The sequence below is a fragment of the Cephus cinctus genome, unplaced genomic scaffold (genome assembly GCF_000341935.2).
Source record: "Cephus cinctus unplaced genomic scaffold, Ccin1 Ccin1_scaffold0084, whole genome shotgun sequence".
Lineage (NCBI taxonomy): Eukaryota > Metazoa > Arthropoda > Insecta > Hymenoptera > Cephidae > Cephus > Cephus cinctus.
In genome coordinates, this window is record NW_014332824.1 from 75,973 (window position 1) to 96,596 (window position 20,624).

Here is a 20,624-nt window from a genome sequence, read left to right on the forward strand (position 1 = left end):
GATGAATATTCGAAAACACAATTCAAAAATTAATTTACTCTAATAAATTAAATTCAATTTCCAATCGATAAATTTCGATAATTAATTGGAAGATAAAGTTTGAAAATTAACGTACTCCTATATATTAAATTTTGATAGGTTATCTTTATGTCTGTTCATAAATCCGCAGCGTATAGGGCATCAAATGAAAAATATTAGTGTTCAACTATTTCCGTTACTAGATGTATGGGGCATACTCCATGAAATCGACGACTTTAATTATAAACTTTTCAGATACCTGCCATTATAATTTTTAATTCCATATTGTGTAATTTTCAGATTTCCATATTTAATATGTTATTTAATATACACACATCTTTTTTACATATTTCATCTTTGAAAAAACATGGAAAAGATTTCTTTACTGATGACGTGGAGTTATCAAACACGGATCCGTTAACATTCATTTGAGTTTTATCAAAATTTCAAAACAGGGTATAAATTGCTTTTGTAGATACAAATAATATAATTTTTGTACACAGATCATGGAAGTTTGAATACCAAATACAATAATTTCAGAATGCAAGGATGAAATTGAATAATAAATTTTTAATTTTCCATTGCATCGTGTTAAAATTCAAAATTCATATACATGATGTGTAATTTTACCACAAGTATTGTAAGTGGATCGTAAATTGTGTAACAGCATTGAAAAGAATTTTCAATAGTTTCTTGTAGTTATCAAAGACACTCTGTTAACTTACAATCGAATTAAATTAAAAAAAAAAAAAAATATATTAATTACTTTTACTCTTACAAAGCACATTATTTTAATATATGCATCCATTAATTTTCAATATCATCTACATCAATTTTAATATTCAAGCATTAAATTCAAGATTAAATTATTAAGTTTCCAATGCAAGGTACATGACGTCTCATTTGATATATCTAGTTTTTACATTTCATACGAGATATAACTTTCTATACATATTAAACATGTTGTAAATTTCATAAAATTTTTAACAGTTTTTGTTTAATATATGAATGATTACAGTACTTTACTACGCTATCCAATCATAATTCTCATTGCGTGCAAGAATAAAAACGTACAGCTTTATAAAATTTTTTCTACAGATAGCATTAATTGATAGCTGGTTATTATCAAATGCTCATTTCGATGTATTTTGCTAAACTAAATGTATTACGAGTAGTTCGGTAATCATTAGTTTTCATTTCGGTCTCATCATTATAAAGGAATATGTATTACAAATTCTGAGCCCTAATACTCAGCTATTTAGTGAATACTTCTATACTCTTTTCTCCGCGCACATAACATCTCGTTTATTGACAATTTACCATTATCTCCCCTTACGACACTTGTATAGCAAAACTGCCAAATCGAACTTCACTACATGAAGTACCATATAATCCCGTAGGAGTAAATAGCAAGCGTCCAAGCATGTAGCCCTGGCGAACTTGTGACAAAGGAAATTTGTTCCTTCCTTGGGATTTTCCTAGGTCTATACTGGCTGTCCTGACTGATTGGAGGAAACCGTCTTATCTTTGGTGGCTACCATAAAGAGTACAGTATCGTTCTGTAACATCAATTTATTGTTCAAAATCATAAAAGATGTGTGATTATTGTTACTTCTACGAATCTGGTACTGTACCAATACCACTAATAGGAGTCGTTCAGTTCTTCATATCCTCTATGCCCTCCCTACAAAGGGGGAACGACGCGACAAGCAAAGGCTAACACCGGCCAATTGTAAAATATTGACTCCAACGCATATAATGTGCATCACAACGGCGGACTGCGAGCCTTCTAAATCGTGGAAATCAACCACTAATTAATTCTTCGTCTCTCAGACCGATTTCCTTTCGTCCAAAACTCCTTCATCGCGGCGTATCCTCTTCGGCAGTGGTTCCTTTGATCCTGCAATGGAGCCATCGCTTTTTTATCTCAAAAAGTTACCGGTTAACCGTCACGATGATTTGTGACAGGCAAGCCGATTATGGAACAGCAACGTTACATAACAATCCGAAGAGTTTCCTCGGCACTAGTGTGCAAAAAAGGGAAGGCAATAGGGATGCTCTACAGCATGGTAAATGCAATAGGCAGAAGTTATCCTTGGTAACAAACCTTCGTCATGAAACATAATAAATTGAAGTACTGCACAGTCTCACTAGACATACATGTGTAGGATCTTATATGAACCACGTGAAATGATCAACCAGTTATTCATTTTATATTTAAAACATTTATCCCGAAGAGTCTTTTAATAGTGTCTGTAGTACTTGTTTTACTGATGAATAAATTTGACCAAGTACACTGTTTTGAGCCAAAAATGCTGGACAACGTTAAATGTTGCTATTTTATTTTCATTAAGAATTTGATTTTTCCTCTAAATTTCAACACAATTTGCTTGAGTTGCTTGTTCGAAATTTTGATTACGAACATTACACGTACGCACGCGTGCGCGCACAGACGCACACGCATCCTCTATTTTTCTGATGACAATTTCATAAGACCATTTTACGTGTTCTATCCTATTGCTCTAAATAATTTAATACAATACCGAAATTTGTATACTCGGATCATCCTACTTTATCCTCTTCGTTGTTATTGTTATAGGTGGGAGATTCGTGGTAACATCACAAGGTGAACTTCATATAAGAGCAGCTAAGCCAGAAGATGGCAGGGCAAGATATTCATGTTTAACGTTACACGCACTAACGGGCGAACGTAGAAGAAGCGAACCCGCTACTTTAACAGTCACAGGTAAGTGATCCACAAAATGTTCATATATCAAAGTTTAATACTTCAACAAATATTTTATGTAGAAATGTAGTTAGGCATTCAAGGAACTATTGTATCATGAAGCACAACGAGATATACACCCTCACAATGAAATAGATTTTCGATTCAACCACATAAAGAAACATGTAATATGTATAAACATTGGTATTATATTTGACAAAATAAAACCGCATGCATTGTAGATTTAATTTTTATTGATTGTTGGAGTCTGTTTGCATTGATTGCTGATAATTTATATTTAGAAAAATTCGGTTTGTCTACTGAATAGTAATGTTTTCTATAAATGGCAAATTGTATTATCCTCATTCCATAATTGTGAGGCCGATAATATAATGACGACAATTTTGAACAAAATTTGTCTTAGTAGATCTATTTCCCTTTTTCTTTAGTAAAGATATGACATACTAAAATGATCAGACGATGATCAATAAGAAATATAAATAATACAACAAATTAAGTCGAAACTATCATAAATATTGAATAAAATTCACCAATCTGTTTAATTAACACTATATATTAATTACAATATATTGAAGAAAGAGATTGTTATTGTTAAATCACAGGACAAAGAGATTTATTGTACGCAGGCGCCATTTTGGAATCATAAGTACCAAATATCTGAAAATATTAGTGTGCATCCCGAAGTCAATTTTTACGGTAAATTTCCATTCAATTCATTTAGCAGTTCGTCTGGAATTTGGAATTGATCATGCGTAAGGAATGTAGATTGTTACAGATATAATAAGAACATAATATCTCTGGAAAAAATATTAAAAAATCACTTAGTACGTGCGAAAAGGAAAGAATAATAATTTCATCTACTCTTTTTTATGCCTAGTTTCCTTTTATGTGAATTTATTCAGACAAGAATTGAGTCAGCATTTTAAATCAGAAATACCAAGTTACACTTTTTGATGAAGTCAGCAACAAATTAATTGCATGTGGATGCGAATCAGGTATTCTTATATCGTGATTGCGTTCTAGAACCTGTTAACCCTTACAATTTCAATCACGCGTATACGCACAAAAAGTTGTGCCATTTTTATGCATGACAGTTATTTTTTAAAAAATTATTTTTCCAGGTTGCACGAAAACGCACGAAGATAAAATAAAAACATCTATGTGAAAAGTACAAAAATTTCAAAAAATGAAATAAAAAGAATATACTAAAATTTAAATAAATACACGATGGAGTGAAAATCTGTAGGTCCTCGTTTCTTGATGTTGATTTCGGCAAAAAGCAATGGTATATTGAACTATTACATTAATTCAATATTACAAAAGATATTGGATGATAATGTTTGTTGTCAAATTTGGAATCAGTGACCCCAAAGCATTAATAATGAAATTATCACGTAGATCTGATAACTTCATTTTTTCCTTCTTCATAAAGGAAGCTATGTGACGGTGGAAAATTTCCTGTCGAGATTTTCATGTCACCATGTTCAGAATTTGCCAAAACGTCGAGAAAACACGTTTGAAGAAAATGTCCGGATATATGTGCGTACGCGCGCGCTTGTGTGTGTGTGTTTGTGTGTGTGTGTGTGTAATAGCCTTCCAAAATTCCAACGTGTATAACTCGAGAACGGTTTTAGCTACAGCCCTCCAGTTTTGCAGGCATGTGTCGTTCTATAATCGCCATGATTCAAGCTGCGGCTCGGATTTTATGTCGTTTTCAAATTCCTAAAAAAAGGACGTTATCACTCTAGCGATCGCAAATTTTGTGATAATCGTCTAAATAATTCTTGACAAAGAGATTTGTATCCAAGGTTGGTTGGTATTACATTTGGGCCAAATCTTTCGAGAAGTTTTTGATTTTATATTTTAAATTTTCCGAAAAATTAAATTTATCAATATAACTTCCGTCAACTTTGACCGATTGAGCTTAAATTTTTCAAAAATATAGAGTATCATTTAGCCGAGATATGTCTCCTTGGCTGAGATCGGCAAAATGGATCTGATTATACATATCTTCACGTTTTTTAATTTCAGCCGATTCAGATATATTAGGTCCGAAGAAATCATGCAAGAGATTTATCCTTACATGCGTTCTCTACAGTATGAAGCACCTCAAGTTGTGAGAGGCATGGGGACTCATGTTAAACAAGCTGCAAGTTGAAACTAGCAATTTGCTTCCTCTGAATCGTAAGTAGGGTACGAAGTCCCTATATGAGGAAGCCAAAGATTAAAAAAAAATGAAAATGCTTCCTCATATAGGGACTTCGTACACTACTTACGATTCAGAGGGAGCAAATTGCAAGTTTCAACTTGCTGCTTGTTTACATGAATATGACACAGAAAGTTAATTTTTACTACAATGCGAAGGGATGAATAATGGTATCTGCCGAGTGTTCTATAGCACTTGAATCGAAATACGGAATCATAGTAATAAATGTTTACAATTATACACTACAAGCTTCAATAATACTAGTCGAAAAATAGTATTGTACTGACTTTAAAAAATTCGCAAAATTATGCAAAATTATGTTATATTACGCTTGGCATTGAAGTTTATGCAAACCTTTTTTAATAAATAATTATCGAAGTAGTTCATCGAATCAAAATACTCGAAAACACTTCAAAGGACGATTCCTCGCAGAAAAATTGCATAAAAACAAAGAAGTCTTTGTATCAATACCAAAATATATTTTAAAAGACATTCCCACTGGGACAACGTAAAATCTAAGCGATATTCGGTATGAAATGATACTGATAATGACTCACGTACCCGTGCAATGAAAGAAAAAAAAAGAAAGAGATCTAACTTCCGTTTGCAACCGTATTAGCAATCCTTGGATCCATAGCAATCCGAAAACCGTATAATCCCAAAATACAATAAACAGTTTAAAACTGTACAAAAACAACAACATGTCTATCCCTGAGCCAAATCATGCCGTGAGTAAAGCTATGAATTTCGAAAATGGCAAGTATTCCTCAGAGGCGCGTTGTAATACACCCACTAGTCCAATTAGATGCATGATTAGATCGACTTCGGCCGAGCGCTCGTAATCTTGATTTGTTTCGCCGAAGTCAAACAAATAGATCCTGGTTTTGGGGTGACTGTAATGTTGTTTTTGGGACGCAGTAATGTCCATCCACCTATATTCCCTCGATCTACAGTTTCATGCTGTCTCTGCAGCTCCCAGACTCCCTCGGGATCTTGAAAACACAGTTGGATCCGCCGGGTGTGACTTCTGGTCCTGACATCCCTTCTACTCAACAACACTTCGCCAGGCCCGTACTTGGCTCTTTGGAGTCCCATAGCACATAATCAAATTTTTACTTTATCCTCTCGGATCCGCTCAAAAATCTCGAAAGAAATAAAAACACGTTCTCGCATAAAAAATAGATACAAATTGTAATTCACAATCAGCCCAACGCCATGCGAAACGGTTTGTATCCCGTGGGACCTTACGATGTTGCCCAAATTTGAATAGCTTGTGACTTCTATTTTGATGCACGTCAAAAGGTATAACTCTTACTTTGTGCTATTATCGAATGAAAAATTGTCATCTACGCGCGTTCTTAAATATAATCGGAAGGAACATGTGCGATTCACTCATTATTAGATAACAAGTAGAGTGAAGTGTCAAAAACCAAAGTAGAATCACAGCTCCGAGCGATTTTTATTAGAAATAAAAATGGAACTACTCTGGCAAACGCGGAATTTTTTTTGACATTGTATTGTAACCACCTCAGTAATATTCAAATGAATTAACAAAAATATACAAATTATGTTTTCTATTTGCCATCCATTAATCTAATTTGATTACGCTATTGCAGATAATTGATTGACATGGGGTCTCAATTGATATTTTAACCTAGAAGATTACATCAGAAAATAACGCACACTCATTTACCGTGAAAAATGGCCTAGCGTAACCGTCACGGTTATCGCAAACATGGAACACATACACATATGAACTTCAACACATTCATGTATAATTAGTATTGTTCTATAAAAAATTATTTATAAGACAATCTTTATTACTCATCTAAAAAACTGTAGAAGATCCAAATACTTAATTTTTTGACCACGCAAATTTGAAAAAGGATCTCATTTTGTGTCACATTCTTGTTCAGAATTTCCTCTTCAATACCCGATCAACACTTACCTTTAACTGTTCGGCAGAATTTATTTAAAGACTTTAAATTGTTTCAATAGGAACATCTGTTTACGAATAGACTTTGATTCTGTTTTAATCGCATCAGTAGCGATACATCAAGTGATTTCCTCTCTATACAGCTTCTTCCGCAACCTCTAAAACATTACATACGAATTGAATAATTCAAAAATTACCTATTTTTAAACAACATTTTAACACGTTCACAGTGTAACAATTTCTAAAAATATATAGATATATTCCTGAAGAAGAGAGTTGCATACGTGATGAGGAATGCAAATTAAAATATAAATTTATTATACTCCGTCTGATGATCTATTTAACCTGTTTTAATATAGAAGAAAGTGGTTCCATGCCCCCGAGACTTATGCAGCGTGCACAAATTGCAATATCATCTGAGAGGGGTTCAAACACACATCTTACATGTTCTGCACAAGGAAATCCAGCGCCACAATTTACGTGGTTTCGGGATATTAATGGTTCGTTAAGAAAATTATATTTTTTTTTTGTTATTGCGACATTTCATAAAACGAACATTCTTATTTGCTAACTCACTTCATTATTTTCTTTATATTTTATGTATTAATATCAATTCTGGTCATTATATACATATATAGTTATTCATAAACGCAGCGACCGTAGTTAATGTGTGCTTTTGACTTCTTCAGTAACAAAAGCCTCAATTTGCGAATTAGTTCTGATTAATACGCTTTATTATGTGAATAATGAGTTTGAATTATGAAAATTATGAATATTATTATTATGTTATATTATTCTTATATTATATTAAATTAGTAAATTATTCTCCATGCAAGTTATGTGCTTTGATATCTCATAATTTTTGACAGGACATTCGGTTCCGGTCGAGTCATCTGGTAGGATACAGCTTTGGGGTGATTTAATGGAAATTCGTCGCGTTGACGCACAGGACGCAGGACGATATATCTGCAGAGCTACCAACCAATTCGGCGAACAACAAGCTGAAACCCACTTGTCGGTCACTTCAAAGCTCGATGCCCATATTCAGCCGCAATTTCAGGTCTGACGAAAAAAAAAAACATTCATTTATTGATTTATTCTATCTACTGTAAAATGTTAACGAGTTCCTTTATTCGTATTAATGTAAAAGGAATTTATTTACATTAATTTTCCCAAATTTAAAATGTCAACTTATTACTTACTCGAATGAGTTACGTTATGTAAACTTAATATAACCCTTCATGCACGTGCGTAACCGTTCCTTCCGCCATTCTTAAGTACCCACATTTGCAGCTGTTTCTTGAACACTAAAATAAAACTGATGGTCTATTAATGTCAAAGCGTAATGTTGCAGGTTGTTAATTCAGGCGACGTTGCCACATTGAATTGCACGGTCGAAGGATATCCAGTTGAGAGCGTTGAATGGCTGCACGATGGGCTACCTGTGTTGACTGCCCAGGACACTAGAATACGACTGTTAGCACCGTTGGTTCTTATTGTTGGTTCGGTAGGTCGTAAGGACAAGGGAATGTACCAGTGTTTGGTCCGAAGCGACAAAGAAAATGCACAAGCAACAGCTGAGCTGAAACTTGGAGGTAGAACGAAATACGTTAATGTTTCAACAAATATACCTGTATTTGACTTTAGAAGTAACCAAAAAAAAAGAAGCGCCTACAGATAACTTGAATAAAAAATGAGTGAATTTCCAGCAGTAAGAATGCGCTCAGTGATAGGTTCACTGTTAATTTAAAATGTCGAAACACGCGTTGCTATTTAAACGAGATATGTATACCAGAAATGGAAGCACACGTGAAAATTAAAATTCGTATATATACATTTGTATATTATTCAATGAACAGAAATTACAGTAAACTTTTATATCTTTTATAAATTTCAATATTGTTATTTTTTAAATGTTTATTCCCTCAGCCATTGAGCAGTGCGGAAGAGAAACTTACATGTTAAATTACAAAACCTGACTGTGTTGTGTGCTTAAGAAATACAAAGTGGCCCTACACGTTACTTAATGGCGAAATTAACTAGTCTGTGTAGCACAGTTTTGCGCAGTAACCGATCTACCGCGTTCCCTAGGGTTATATATATTATATCGAATTCGTAACTAAGCCAGCTTACGAGTTTTACACGTGATCTAATACTTTAAGGGTTAGAATCATAAGCGATAAGATGTCTTCCGATCTTTCGCGCGTGAAACTTGAACGATTTCTGAACAACACGAGTAAAAGTTTCGATGCATGGGATAGATCAATATGAAATCTTGGTTTGGAAGTGTATCTCATGTATGGCAAAGAAGACTATCCCACACTTGATATGTACACGTCTAAATTTTGCGACTGATCAATCAATTCAAAAACTGACTGTCCATAGATCTTAAATTGATCTTTTCCAAATAAACAACGACATAATTGCAATGCAAAATTTATTTTTGATCTATAATTCATCTTTAGTTGATTTTTAATCGGTCAATCGCAAAATGTACATGTCAAATTTGGGATAGTCTCATTTGCTATTTAAAAAGTAGAGAATGTTCTATGTAATAAGTTAATTAATCATGATTTCAGATACCGTACCGGAACTGCAGTACACATTTATTAAACAAGCGCTAAGACCAGGACCGCCCGTGTCTTTACGTTGTTCTGCGACAGGATCTCCGCCGCCATCCTTTACTTGGTTCTTAGATGGTGAATCTTTAAGTGAAATAAACGCCGGTCATAGGTAAACCTTTGGTGTTTTTATTTGCGAAAGTCTTCAGAAGGTTTAAATTATGATGATAAGATCTTTTATATTTATTAATGTACTTCTTCGTTTTAGATATGCAATTGGTCAATACGTCGATCAGTCTGGTGACGTTATCAGCCATCTCAATATCACTTCCGCACGTGCAGAAGATGGTGGTCTCTATAGTTGTGTAGCGACTAATACACTGGCAACAGTAGAACATAAAGCACGGCTAAACATATACGGTATATAATAGAAAAATTGTGTCATCTACGAATATACAACAACCAAGACATTACCTTACTAGTGATTCTATATCATCATTATAATCCTATAAAACTATGAGACAACATTGAACAATTCGTACAATCTAAACAATTTCTTGACATGCCCGTATTTTGATTATAGGCCCACCATATATTAGATCAAACGAACCAATGCGTGCCATTGCTGGCGTTGATGCTACCATAGCGTGTCCATATTCCGGATATCCTATAACATCAGTCGAATGGTCACGCGGTGGTGTAGAACTTCCGCTTGATATGAGACATCGTGTGGACACTGAAGGCTACCTTACAATTGCCAATGTCGATACAAATGATGCTGGAATTTATACGTGCACAGTTCGTGCAAGATCCGGTGAAACTGCCAGTAGAGACATCAGACTGACTGTCAGTAGTGAGTGACATTTTATTCACGTAACCTACATTATCATGTATTTTTATGAATATCCGTATGTAGGTATGTAGTATTTGAATGCTTTGTTTCAAAATCAGTTTGTTCTTTCAAGGCCCACCAATTATGAGTCCGTTTGACTTTCCGTCAAATTTGCAAGAAGGAAGCTGGGCCCAGGTGACATGCAGCGTCAGCTCCGGTGATCGACCAATTTACTTTTCATGGCTGAAAGACGGTGAACCACTTCCATCCTCTCTTCGCGTAAGTTTTCAAATTAAGACCTAGGCTTCTTCAAACGAATTAATATACAGGGTGCCTAATAAGTTCCGGACAAGCTATATACTGTTCGTCATAAGACTCTGAAAAAAATTGTACGAGGAGGATTGAAATATTTCAATCATCATTTAACACAAAATAATATATCACACATGTTATATATTCAGACACTTTAATTGTACAGATCGAAGAACGAGGTGACGATTTCTTCAGCATTCTGGTGTTCAAAGAAGTATCCTCAAGACACAGCGGCAGATACACGTGTATCGCCACGAACAGTGCCGCCAAAGTGAATCACACTGCTGAACTATTAGTCAAAGTGCCACCACAATGGGCATTCGAGCCTCAAGACGTTGCCATCCTGCTTGGTAGTCCGTTGAACATTCATTGCGAAGCCAAAGGATTTCCGGTGCCCAAAGTCACGTGGCTACGCGGACGCGGACGAACCTCTAACGATTATCAATTATTAAACAATGAAATGGATGGGAGGATCAAAATTCTGACAAACGGTTCGTTGTGGACAGCCTCCGCGGGACCGCAGGATGAAGGACATTATCTTTGCAGAGCGAATAACGGTATTGGCTCTGGCCTTAGCAAAGTCATCTACGTTTCCATAAATGGTGAGGGCACATGCTCATTGTCACGTCATGTTTTCGTCGTTATGTCTGTTACTTTATTACGTTCATTCCCTTTACAGACATATGATGTAACTTGATTCGTATTTAGTCTTCTTAATTTTTCAATGCGACCTATCTTGACATTTCTGATGTTGTATGCTGTATAATTGACCTTCATTTTCTTCATGCGGTGCTTTATGGATTTCTTATATGTAAACAAATTTTTCCTCATTACCTTTGTGTTAATAATGGAGTCGAATTTTAGTTTAATTTTTATTGATTCCTTATAGGTGTATTGTTATTGCTATCTGTGTTTGGTATTGTCAACAGGATGCGAAAACCCCTCGATATCGGTAAGACGATTGCTAGTCGTATGCTTAACCCCTTGTTGCATAATACAGAAACGCGCATTCCATAATATATTATAGCATTAGACATACATATACGTCAAATATATTACAGCATTATTCCTTCGGTATATAAAAAAAAAACTACCAAGACAAACATATTTTCAGCAATTTGTTATATTTCTTAGTTAATTTTCTTGATCGAAGATCTCATGAGAAAATTACAATGCTCGAGGTCGTTCTTCACCCGTTGAAGACCAGGAAGCAAGGATTTTTATTTTAGTCTGCTTTAGTAGTACATATCGCGTGACTAAAAGCAAAAAGGCATATGCTTCCTAAAAATCTGATGTTTTGGCGTATAAACTGTTTGCTTTAGTCACACGATATAACTCAATAATACAATTAATTATTATTATTTTATTCATCCAGATAATTCGTAATGTCTAAAACTCTTCATTGAAACATGTTAATTATAACTTTCTCATATATATTGTGTCTGGGTATAACTGGGTCTAACATATTAAATGCAACAAAGAGTTAATAATGACGTTGTCTGACGTGTCGCTTGTGTTTTAAACACCTATCATGGTCTCTTCATTTGATGTACAGTTTATGTATCACCATCACTGATAAAGGTATTTTCTTTACGATCTCTTCCAAAATATGTAAAAAATGTCAATTAATATTCATGAAACTATCAGCATGAATCTAGCGCTTTAAAAAAAATCGATAAAGCTATGTTTTTTAGAATTATGACTATTACAGTCTTAGGCTGTAAGTCAAGATACATATACACACAAAGAAAAAAAAAAAGAAAGATGAGCAAGCATTTCATACTTTCAATCCTATATCCTTTCCTTTTTTTAACTAAACTACGAAAATCACTTCCCAATTGGTACTTTCGGTACACGTCTCAGACAGACACTTCCACATTTCAAGTGCCTTGACACGTGCCTCACACGTACGCTTAAAAGCACTCTCAAGTTTGTGTGGCACTTTCATGTATACGCGTTCTCTAAACCTCATTTCTCCGAACACGCACATTCTCCAACCTCGTAAATGTGTACTTGCCATGACGATGTCAAGTTTCGACGTTCCAGTTTCCTAGATGGAAAATTAAACGTTTTTCTTTTTACCTGTATATTGTTGCATGGACTTTCTTGATGCAAGAAAAATATAATCCCAAAATTATTTGCAATAATCATAATAAATAATCATAGTCGTTCCTATCACAAATTACAATTACACAATGCCTCTTATAATTAATTTAGATATGACATATTCAGGAGTTACACTACCGGTCAAAAGTTTAGGTTCACCTCGCTTTCTTTGTAACGCTCCCATGACTGCAGTTTGAGAAACATCAAATTTAAAAGGAATTTTTCGCGTTGAATAACCTTCTTCGTGTAATGCCACAATGACTGCTCGTGTCTCTACACTCAGCCATGCTTTTCGACCCATTTCCCTACGATTGACACATAAAATATGTAGTTTTCTTCACATTTCAATAATGAGATGATATTCGTCGAATTACATCAATTTAAATATACATTTTTCTTTAACAGTAAAGATTTTTAATATGAAAAATGTTCTACTTACCTTTTTGTAAAGAAAAATATGAAAAACAATTGGAAATATAACTTTTGGAAAGAGCTCTCGAGCAGTAAGATGTTACGCGTAATATGCACTAGACGCATCGAGAGAATGCAACCTGTCATAACAAGTTGGTGCTCGATCTACGCGTCTCCCAAACACGGCAAACTCCCTTCTACACTCTGACCAGTAGCGTGTATCGACTTGTTATAGGTAAAACGCACGTGCTTGACAAAATTCAATGAGTAGCCGACTTAATTGTGTAGAATTCAAAAATAAAGCAAGTGAACTTTAACTTTTGATCGGTGGTGTATATATAATATTATTAAGAAGCAAATTCATCATTCGGGATAATAAAATGAGTAGTCGACTTAATTGTGTAGAATTCAAAAATAAAGCAAGTGAACTTAAACTTTTGACCAGTAGTGTACATCAATTCTTTCAATAAATCTTCCAGATATACTCGATTTACTAAAAAATCTAAATCCGGTATATCAATCGCGAATAGACGACATTGCTTCGAAAATGCTCAAATCTAAGAGAGTTAATAAAATATGTTGTAATCCGATTACTTATGCTAAATTTATATTTAATTTCTCTCAGAGCCTGCAAGATTCGAATTACAAAGTAAAAACGTTACAATAAGACGTGGCGAGCCAGTGACTTTGGATTGTACAGTCATCGGTGACAATCCAATCAGCGTTCAATGGACTCAAAATAATGAGCGACTTGATTTGAATCACTATCGATTGAGCATCAGTCAAGTCAAGTCCGAGAATGGACTCAAATCACAATTGTCAATTGGTAGAAGCGACCGACAAGACTCTGGTGTCTACAGATGCACTGCTGACAATGCTTTTGGCAGAAGTGAACATCTTGTTTATCTAGCAGTTCAAGGTACATAATGCAGAAATAATTTTATTATACATTCTGCGTATAGTATGATTTTGTATTAAAATATATTTAATGATCTTAAGATTGTATAGACGTGAATTATTTGTGTCATATTTTATGATACAGAAAGACCCGATGCTCCAACTTCTTTAGAAGTCATCGAAATTGGTTCACGATCAATTAGACTGTCGTGGCGGCGTGCATTTGATGGAAATAGCCCCATTCGGAATTATGTAATTCAATATCGATCACTGGGACACACGTTAAGCGATGATTGGGATCCAACTAAAACGCATAACGTTACGTACACTCCTGGAACATTCAATGATGACCATAATATAAATCCAACCCAAAATGGTAAGTAATACAAGAATATTTCAAATTACATCAATATTATTGTTCACCCACGTCTGAACATGTTGCTGTATAAATCGAAGACAACATCCAAAGACTCCTTAATTTGTTCTATATATCTCAGTCTTATTATATCAATAGCTCAATGTTGAACTTTATTTCGAATATCAGATTTCCTATACAAAATTTAATAATTTGTATTCATCATATGGAGTTCTTATATAATAGTATCCAATTTTATATTTAATCTGATTATTGGTATACAGGGTGTTCCAAAATTACCTGACCAACGGGGTATGGCGGTGTTCGGAAGGCACCACTGATCACGAAAATGACGTTCCTTTTCTCCGGAAGGTCATAGTTTTTAAATGGGTGCAGGTCAAAGTTGACCAATCAGAGGGAGGCATCAAGAGAAACGTAGGCACCTACGAACTCTGAGTTTTCTTCCCTCGCTTTTGTTTCTCGCTGGCTTCGGGCAGGATGACGTCGCCGAAGACATGCCTATTGGAAACAAGAAACAAGAAACAAACCACCGAGAAACAAAAGCGAGGGAAGAAAACTCAGATTTCGTAGGTGCCTACGTTTCTCTTGACGCCTCCCCCTGATTGGTCAACTTTGACCTGCTCTTATTTAAAAACTATGACCTTTCGGAGAAAAGGAAAGTCATTTTCGTGATCAGTGCTGTCTCCCGAACACCGCCATATCCCGTTGGTTAGGTAATTTCGGAACACCCTGTATATGTACTTTCTGGCTTGAGTATTTACATTATATATATTGTAATAAAAACTGAACGTTGAAATGGTTGTTACTACGCCCTAAACCTTATATAGAGCCTTAAGTTCTATACCTTCTTTCCGGACATTGTCCGTTACATTTGGCAATTTATTTGACCCCCCAATGGCTACTGCTACATGTATAGTTATACAGCAATATTATAATATTACGTAATGTGTTTTTGAAACAGAATTGTCACATTTCGATGCCAACAGCGACGAGCAAGAAATTGCTATGATTGGCGGCCTTCATCCGGCAGTACCATATACTTTTCGTGTATTTGCGATTAATTCGATTGATGCCAGTCCACCCACTGATGCTGTAGTAGCCAAGACTCAAGAAGAAGGTATATTCAATAAATACAGCATCAGTCATCAATTTTATCAAATGAACATATGTTCCTAAATACATTTTTATTATATTACAGCACCCACAGAACCTCCGCAAAATATTAACGTACAGTCAGCGGGCTCTGGGGAATTGATTGTCAGCTGGCAGGTAATTTATGACTTACATTCTTTGTACAACAATAGAATCCAATTATAGCGCATATTGCTTTTCTTAATTCATTTCGAATGAGAATAGTGTCAACCCACGATTATTAAAATGTAGCAACGACTTTATTATTGTAGTTTCGATATACATTTTCTACTTAAAATATATTTGTAAGCAGACGGACATGAAATACATAAATTAATAAGTCAAACGTCATTAATAAAAATCAATCTTGCCTATACTGACAACATATTTTTTATAATTTTATAGGCACCACCAAAGGACACCTGTAATGGCGAATTACTCGGTTATATAGTCACATGGTCAGAACACTCCTCATCGACTTTGGGTGTCAATCAAAGCAAAAGTTTGACAGTTAATGGATGGGCAACAACAAAAGTACAACTAACAGGGCTCAGAAAATTTACAAAATACGATATTTCAATCAGAGCTTTCAACAGTATAGCAAGTGGACCAGCAAGCACGCCGATTGTAGGAACAACACAAGAAGGAGGTAATAGTAGCTTACAGTTTTTTATGCATTCTTAAATAAATTAATAATTAAAATTTATGTCATAACATTTAATTTTTTTTTGTTTTGATTATTGGTGTATACCATTGTCTTTTTCGATAAATGTACTTTATCAATTGGGTGTTCGCGTTTTATATACTCTAAAAAAAACACACGGTCCTTTTATGCATTCGTAATTGTAAAAAGAGCTGTGTGCATTCAAAATTTTAAATAAACTTTTAAGCAAATTTCAATGTTGGTTAAATTTTAAGTTTCGTATTTGAATTATTTGCGATTTTATTTCAATTTACAAATACTTAAAATATTACTAAGCAGTTACGTATAATCGTACATAAAAGCGAACTTCTCTGTCTATATATATTTCTATATTTTCAGAAGCCAAAAGAAGCTAGTAACATGAAATCATAAAAATCAATAAATTACTCAAAACTGATTTGCGATATCTAGTTACATGCACCAAACAAACACTTATTGCAAGCTTCAGAATCAACCGGATGGCAGTTACTAAAACGAATAATTAAAGAGTGAACCAGAAATCTTCAATTTTGCATATGAACTGTTCCATACAAATTTTGAAATTTTCCTCAGTTTGTTATTTACAATATTTTTTAATATCATGAATGTCATTTTAAACCTTCATGAAGCTAACTCTAGGTTAACTGCTGTTCATTACACAATAGTAGACAAATATTTATTTATAAAGAATTGTCGGTTGGATATACATATATAATATATTGTTGTTCCGGTTATTGGCTCTTCGCAGGCAGAGTAAAAAAATCAACTCGATTTATTTGAGTTTAATTATCCTGGCTGCAAATGGTCAACGGCTCAAACAACAATTTAGTACACTACACACACATCATGCAGCTGGATAGAATTAACTATGTAGAAGGAGAGGTGACGTAGCGTTGTATAACACATACTAATTTGAGTTCTATTCCTGGTGCCTTAAAATTACAATTACAAATCAATTTTAAGTAATCTTTCATTTTCATGATTTGTTACTGAACCTATCACACAAGTCTCGTAAACTCACTCTGATAACAATTTCCACCTATTTTCCAAATGGCTCCAAATGCAAGCACTCGTTGTCAATGATAAATATATAACATGGAACTATAATTTTGTTTTAGTACCAGAGGCTCCACCTACTCAGGTAGAATGTGCGCCACTTTCGTCACAAAGCGTTAAAGCTTCATGGGATCCACCACCGGCACATCAACATGGCGGACTCATTCAAGGATACAAAGTGTACTACAGACCCGTACCGACAGAAAACAGTACGTGTCACTAAACATCCATCAGTTTTATAATTTGCATTTTTTTAAATTTCATAATGAATATTTCTATCATATTTTTAACCAGTCACTACTTTGCAAATTACGTTTCTTACTACTAATTCCGTGATTAGTATGTGACGTATTTCTTTCGATTGGCTACGTTTTTAAATTAAAAGTGCTATTGCTATTATACGTGTATGGATTTCCTAATTTTCTGAAAACATTTAATTATTATTCCGTTACAGTGGACATATCGACGGTCGGTGAGGTCAAGCGAACATCCAGCGAGGAAACTTACCTACACACGCTATACAAATACACCAATTACTCAATCAGAGTTTTGGCCTACACTAGTGCAGGAGACGGCGTCTTGAGTCCTCCAATTTTCTGTACAACCGAAGAAGACGGTAAGCATGAATGATTTGAATGTTATCTACTATTACTATGTCCAATTATAAGATGTAAACGTTGTCGACGTCCATTAAATCACTGATCTATTAAGGGATCATCACAGTGTGACCGCTCGAAAAATAGCCGATTTTCGCGATTTTTTTTTACGTGGATGGAATAAGGTAATCGGTCTAATTTTTTTTTTACGAATTAAAGCATCTATGAAGTATGCAAAATGATTTTTTAAAAATTTCTTTATGTATTATTTAACGTTGTTTTTATTTGTGGAAAATTGAATGGAAAAAAATGGTGTCCCATGGTGGCCAGGATTGCGGGCGCAAATTTTACCTGAATCAAAAATTTCAAATGGTTTATAAGTCTGTAGGAAAGCCGCTATGCTCCTATGGAGGCTTTTTTGTTGTTAGTGAAATTTGAAAAAATGGCGTCGGTTTGAACAAAACGTATAAAATTTAGCCCTTTTTTTCGACAGTTTTTCGTAAAACAAAATAGGAAGATTTCAAAAAAAAAAAAGCTTCCACAGCAACATAAGAAATGACGTGAAAAATGTTCTGTTAAAATCTCAAATGGATAGCTTGAAAATTCTTCCTTTGAGAGTAGCCACCGTTTTGAAAAACACCATTTCGAGAAAAACGCGTTTAAAGTTCGGAGTGCGCCAGGTCTGACCGTCCAATCCCTTCTTTTAAGAAAGGCTGTAGCGACCGAAATAATTCGAATTTCGACATAATAATTGGACAGAATGTTTATAACCGTATACAGGGTGATTTTTTTGAAACACCTCAGGCTGATATCTCGTAAATTAAGCAACATATGTAAAATACATCTTATATGAAACTTTCTTGATTTTGATAAATCTGACTATACCATCTTCTTTCCCCCTCAAAATCAAGAAAGTTTCATATAAGATGTATTTTACATATGTTGCTTAATTTCCGAGATATCAGCCTGAGGCGATTCAAAAAAATCACCCTGTATACTATCCGATAATGAAAAAAAAAAATCGATTTTTTGAAAATTTTACACTATGATGATCCCTTAATTTCGCAACCATATTCGAAAAATTCACATGCATAGACGCAAAAGACTTTTTGGTAAAATAATATTAAAGAGAACAATAATTGTTGACTAAGTTTCCTCGCTTCTGATGCTATCTCATAGCGTGCTATTTCAATATGTTTGATAGAACTTGTAATTAATCAGTCGATATGTTTCCCATGATCAAAACTGATTGAATATTGACCATAATGCTGTTAAGCGATTTCTATTTTCTGAAATCTCTCCACCATTATGTAATGGCCGATATTTCGCTTGTGTAATTCGATGGGAAATAACGTTTTAATACTCTACCCTGTTAGTTCATTTATTCAAACTGCATTCACTTATTCCCTAAAATTGTCAGCTAAAGGCCATTCTACAATCACAGGGAACACGTTATACGGAACATATAACCCAATTTCGACAGATAAGAAAAAAGACGTGTCGCTTAATTTATCGAGTACTACAGCATATGTAAAAACGAAGAAAATCGGACACCTACCAAGATTTCCTTGTTAGGCACCCCGCAACTGGCCCTAATAACATCAGGCACCCTGGCTAAATTTCTACTTGGGTACTTTTGTTTTTTGCACTGGTATACAATACATATATTGTTACATTTTGGTTAAGCCCTAATCTCGTCTGCAGCCGATTTGGAATGTTGATTAGCAAAGGACGCGAGATAATCTATAGAAAATCTATGCAATACGTACAGTGTAAACTGGCCCTCTCAGACATCCGCCCGAAACTGCGTCCCCACGAACAGCGTGGTCCGTCTTCTCAAACCCAAACTAACTGCGCACTGCTGCCCATAGAAAAAATCGGTCCTGAGACGGATTTAAGCCTGCGACCTTTTGTTAGGATCAATACTATAGTATATACCAGTATACTGGTTGCATATTATAACCACTAAACTGCATGTTCATTTTTTCATTTGAGAAGAAAACAATGTTAGTCCACATTTTCTGCATTGATCGGTGGTTGATTCTGTTCGAATAAATCTCCTACCTAGCCCATATTTAAAATTTACTAACCGAGGAACAGTTAAAGCAGATAAAAAATGGCAACCAATGGGTGACGCGTCCAGTGACGTCCAAAGCTCGTTGTTATTTACTAATTAGTCGCTGCTCGCTGCTTACAGCCTGTTATTTTTAATTTGAATAAACCATTACGTCCCCTCTGAAGAAAAATCTAGAACACAATCATTTCATACCTATGCACCCCTACTGCCATAACGAGGGCTTATAATGGGTTATCATGATCTCATGTCCGAATACCACGTCCTTAATACCACGTAGTGATATAACTAAATCCTTCAATCTAAAGCCTCTTATGGGATTAATTGCTCCATCAAATCATTAAAATTAAAAACCACCCGAATTAGAGATGAACGACAAAACGTAGTGAATTTAATTATTTTTCAATTCTAAAACCTAGCAAATAGTGTTACATGTATTAACCCTCGGCGGTCGCTCTGGGTCACTCGTGACCCGAGCGAAATTTTACTTCTGAATTTGCTGCAAACGGAAAAACGGGCGGGGCCTGCCATGCCCCCCTAAAAAAACTTAGGATAGGTAAGGTCCTACACCGAAAGTTTGGTAGCTCTCTGCCAATTAGTGTATGACCTACGAAACAGTGAACGTCAACAGCGGTCGTGAGTGACCCAGTGCGACCGGCGTGTAAGTGAAAACTGTTTTTGAGG

The 20,624-nt window shown here is 34.9% G+C and overlaps 2 protein-coding genes across 6 annotated transcripts in view; one reads left to right on the forward strand and one right to left on the reverse strand.

The window, feature by feature from the left end:
- LOC107271810 (Down syndrome cell adhesion molecule-like protein Dscam2) overlaps positions 1-20,624 on the forward strand; it is a 101,525-nt gene that overhangs the window by 65,359 nt on the left and 15,542 nt on the right. For 2 of the 3 annotated variants that reach the window (XM_015748243.2, XM_015748252.2), the window contains exons 5-20: positions 2,618-2,764; positions 7,266-7,406; positions 7,776-7,966; positions 8,261-8,501; positions 9,486-9,639; positions 9,736-9,887; positions 10,051-10,320; positions 10,433-10,578; positions 10,778-11,213; positions 13,754-14,047; positions 14,171-14,401; positions 15,363-15,518; positions 15,600-15,670; positions 15,938-16,181; positions 17,333-17,479; positions 17,725-17,886. In XM_015748243.2, coding sequence (XP_015603729.1) covers positions 2,618-2,764; positions 7,266-7,406; positions 7,776-7,966; positions 8,261-8,501; positions 9,486-9,639; positions 9,736-9,887; positions 10,051-10,320; positions 10,433-10,578; positions 10,778-11,213; positions 13,754-14,047; positions 14,171-14,401; positions 15,363-15,518; positions 15,600-15,670; positions 15,938-16,181; positions 17,333-17,479; positions 17,725-17,886 — 3,183 coding nt within the window. The remainder of the gene's footprint in view (positions 1-2,617; positions 2,765-7,265; positions 7,407-7,775; positions 7,967-8,260; positions 8,502-9,485; positions 9,640-9,735; positions 9,888-10,050; positions 10,321-10,432; positions 10,579-10,777; positions 11,214-13,753; positions 14,048-14,170; positions 14,402-15,362; positions 15,519-15,599; positions 15,671-15,937; positions 16,182-17,332; positions 17,480-17,724; positions 17,887-20,624) is intronic. The other variant, XM_025089215.1, reaches the window with a different exon arrangement.
- Positions 11,571-13,425, reverse strand: LOC107271823. 3 transcript variants are annotated; one of them, XM_025089236.1, is made up of 3 exons: positions 13,157-13,425; positions 12,877-13,022; positions 11,571-12,661 (listed from the first exon to the last, which is right to left on the reverse strand). In XM_025089236.1, exons 1-3 carry the CDS (start codon positions 13,273-13,275, stop codon positions 12,639-12,641), a joined length of 288 nt encoding a protein of 95 aa, XP_024945004.1. In that variant the 5' UTR covers positions 13,276-13,425; the 3' UTR covers positions 11,571-12,638. The 3 variants fall into 3 exon arrangements, with proteins under 3 accessions (XP_024945004.1, XP_024945003.1, XP_015603766.1); XM_025089235.1 differs by having other exon boundaries at positions 12,856-13,022; XM_015748280.2 differs by having other exon boundaries at positions 11,571-13,022.

Bases quoted from the DNA above. Each gene is read 5' to 3' on its own strand.
- LOC107271823 (XM_015748280.2), bottom strand. From the start codon at position 13,275: ATGACAGGTTGCATTCTCTCGATGCGTCTAGTGCATATTACGCGTAAC. The intron at 13,023-13,156 runs GTAAGTAGAACA...TGTCAATCGTAG, and splicing joins ATATTTTTCTTTACAAAAAG to GGAAATGGGTCGAAAAGCAT.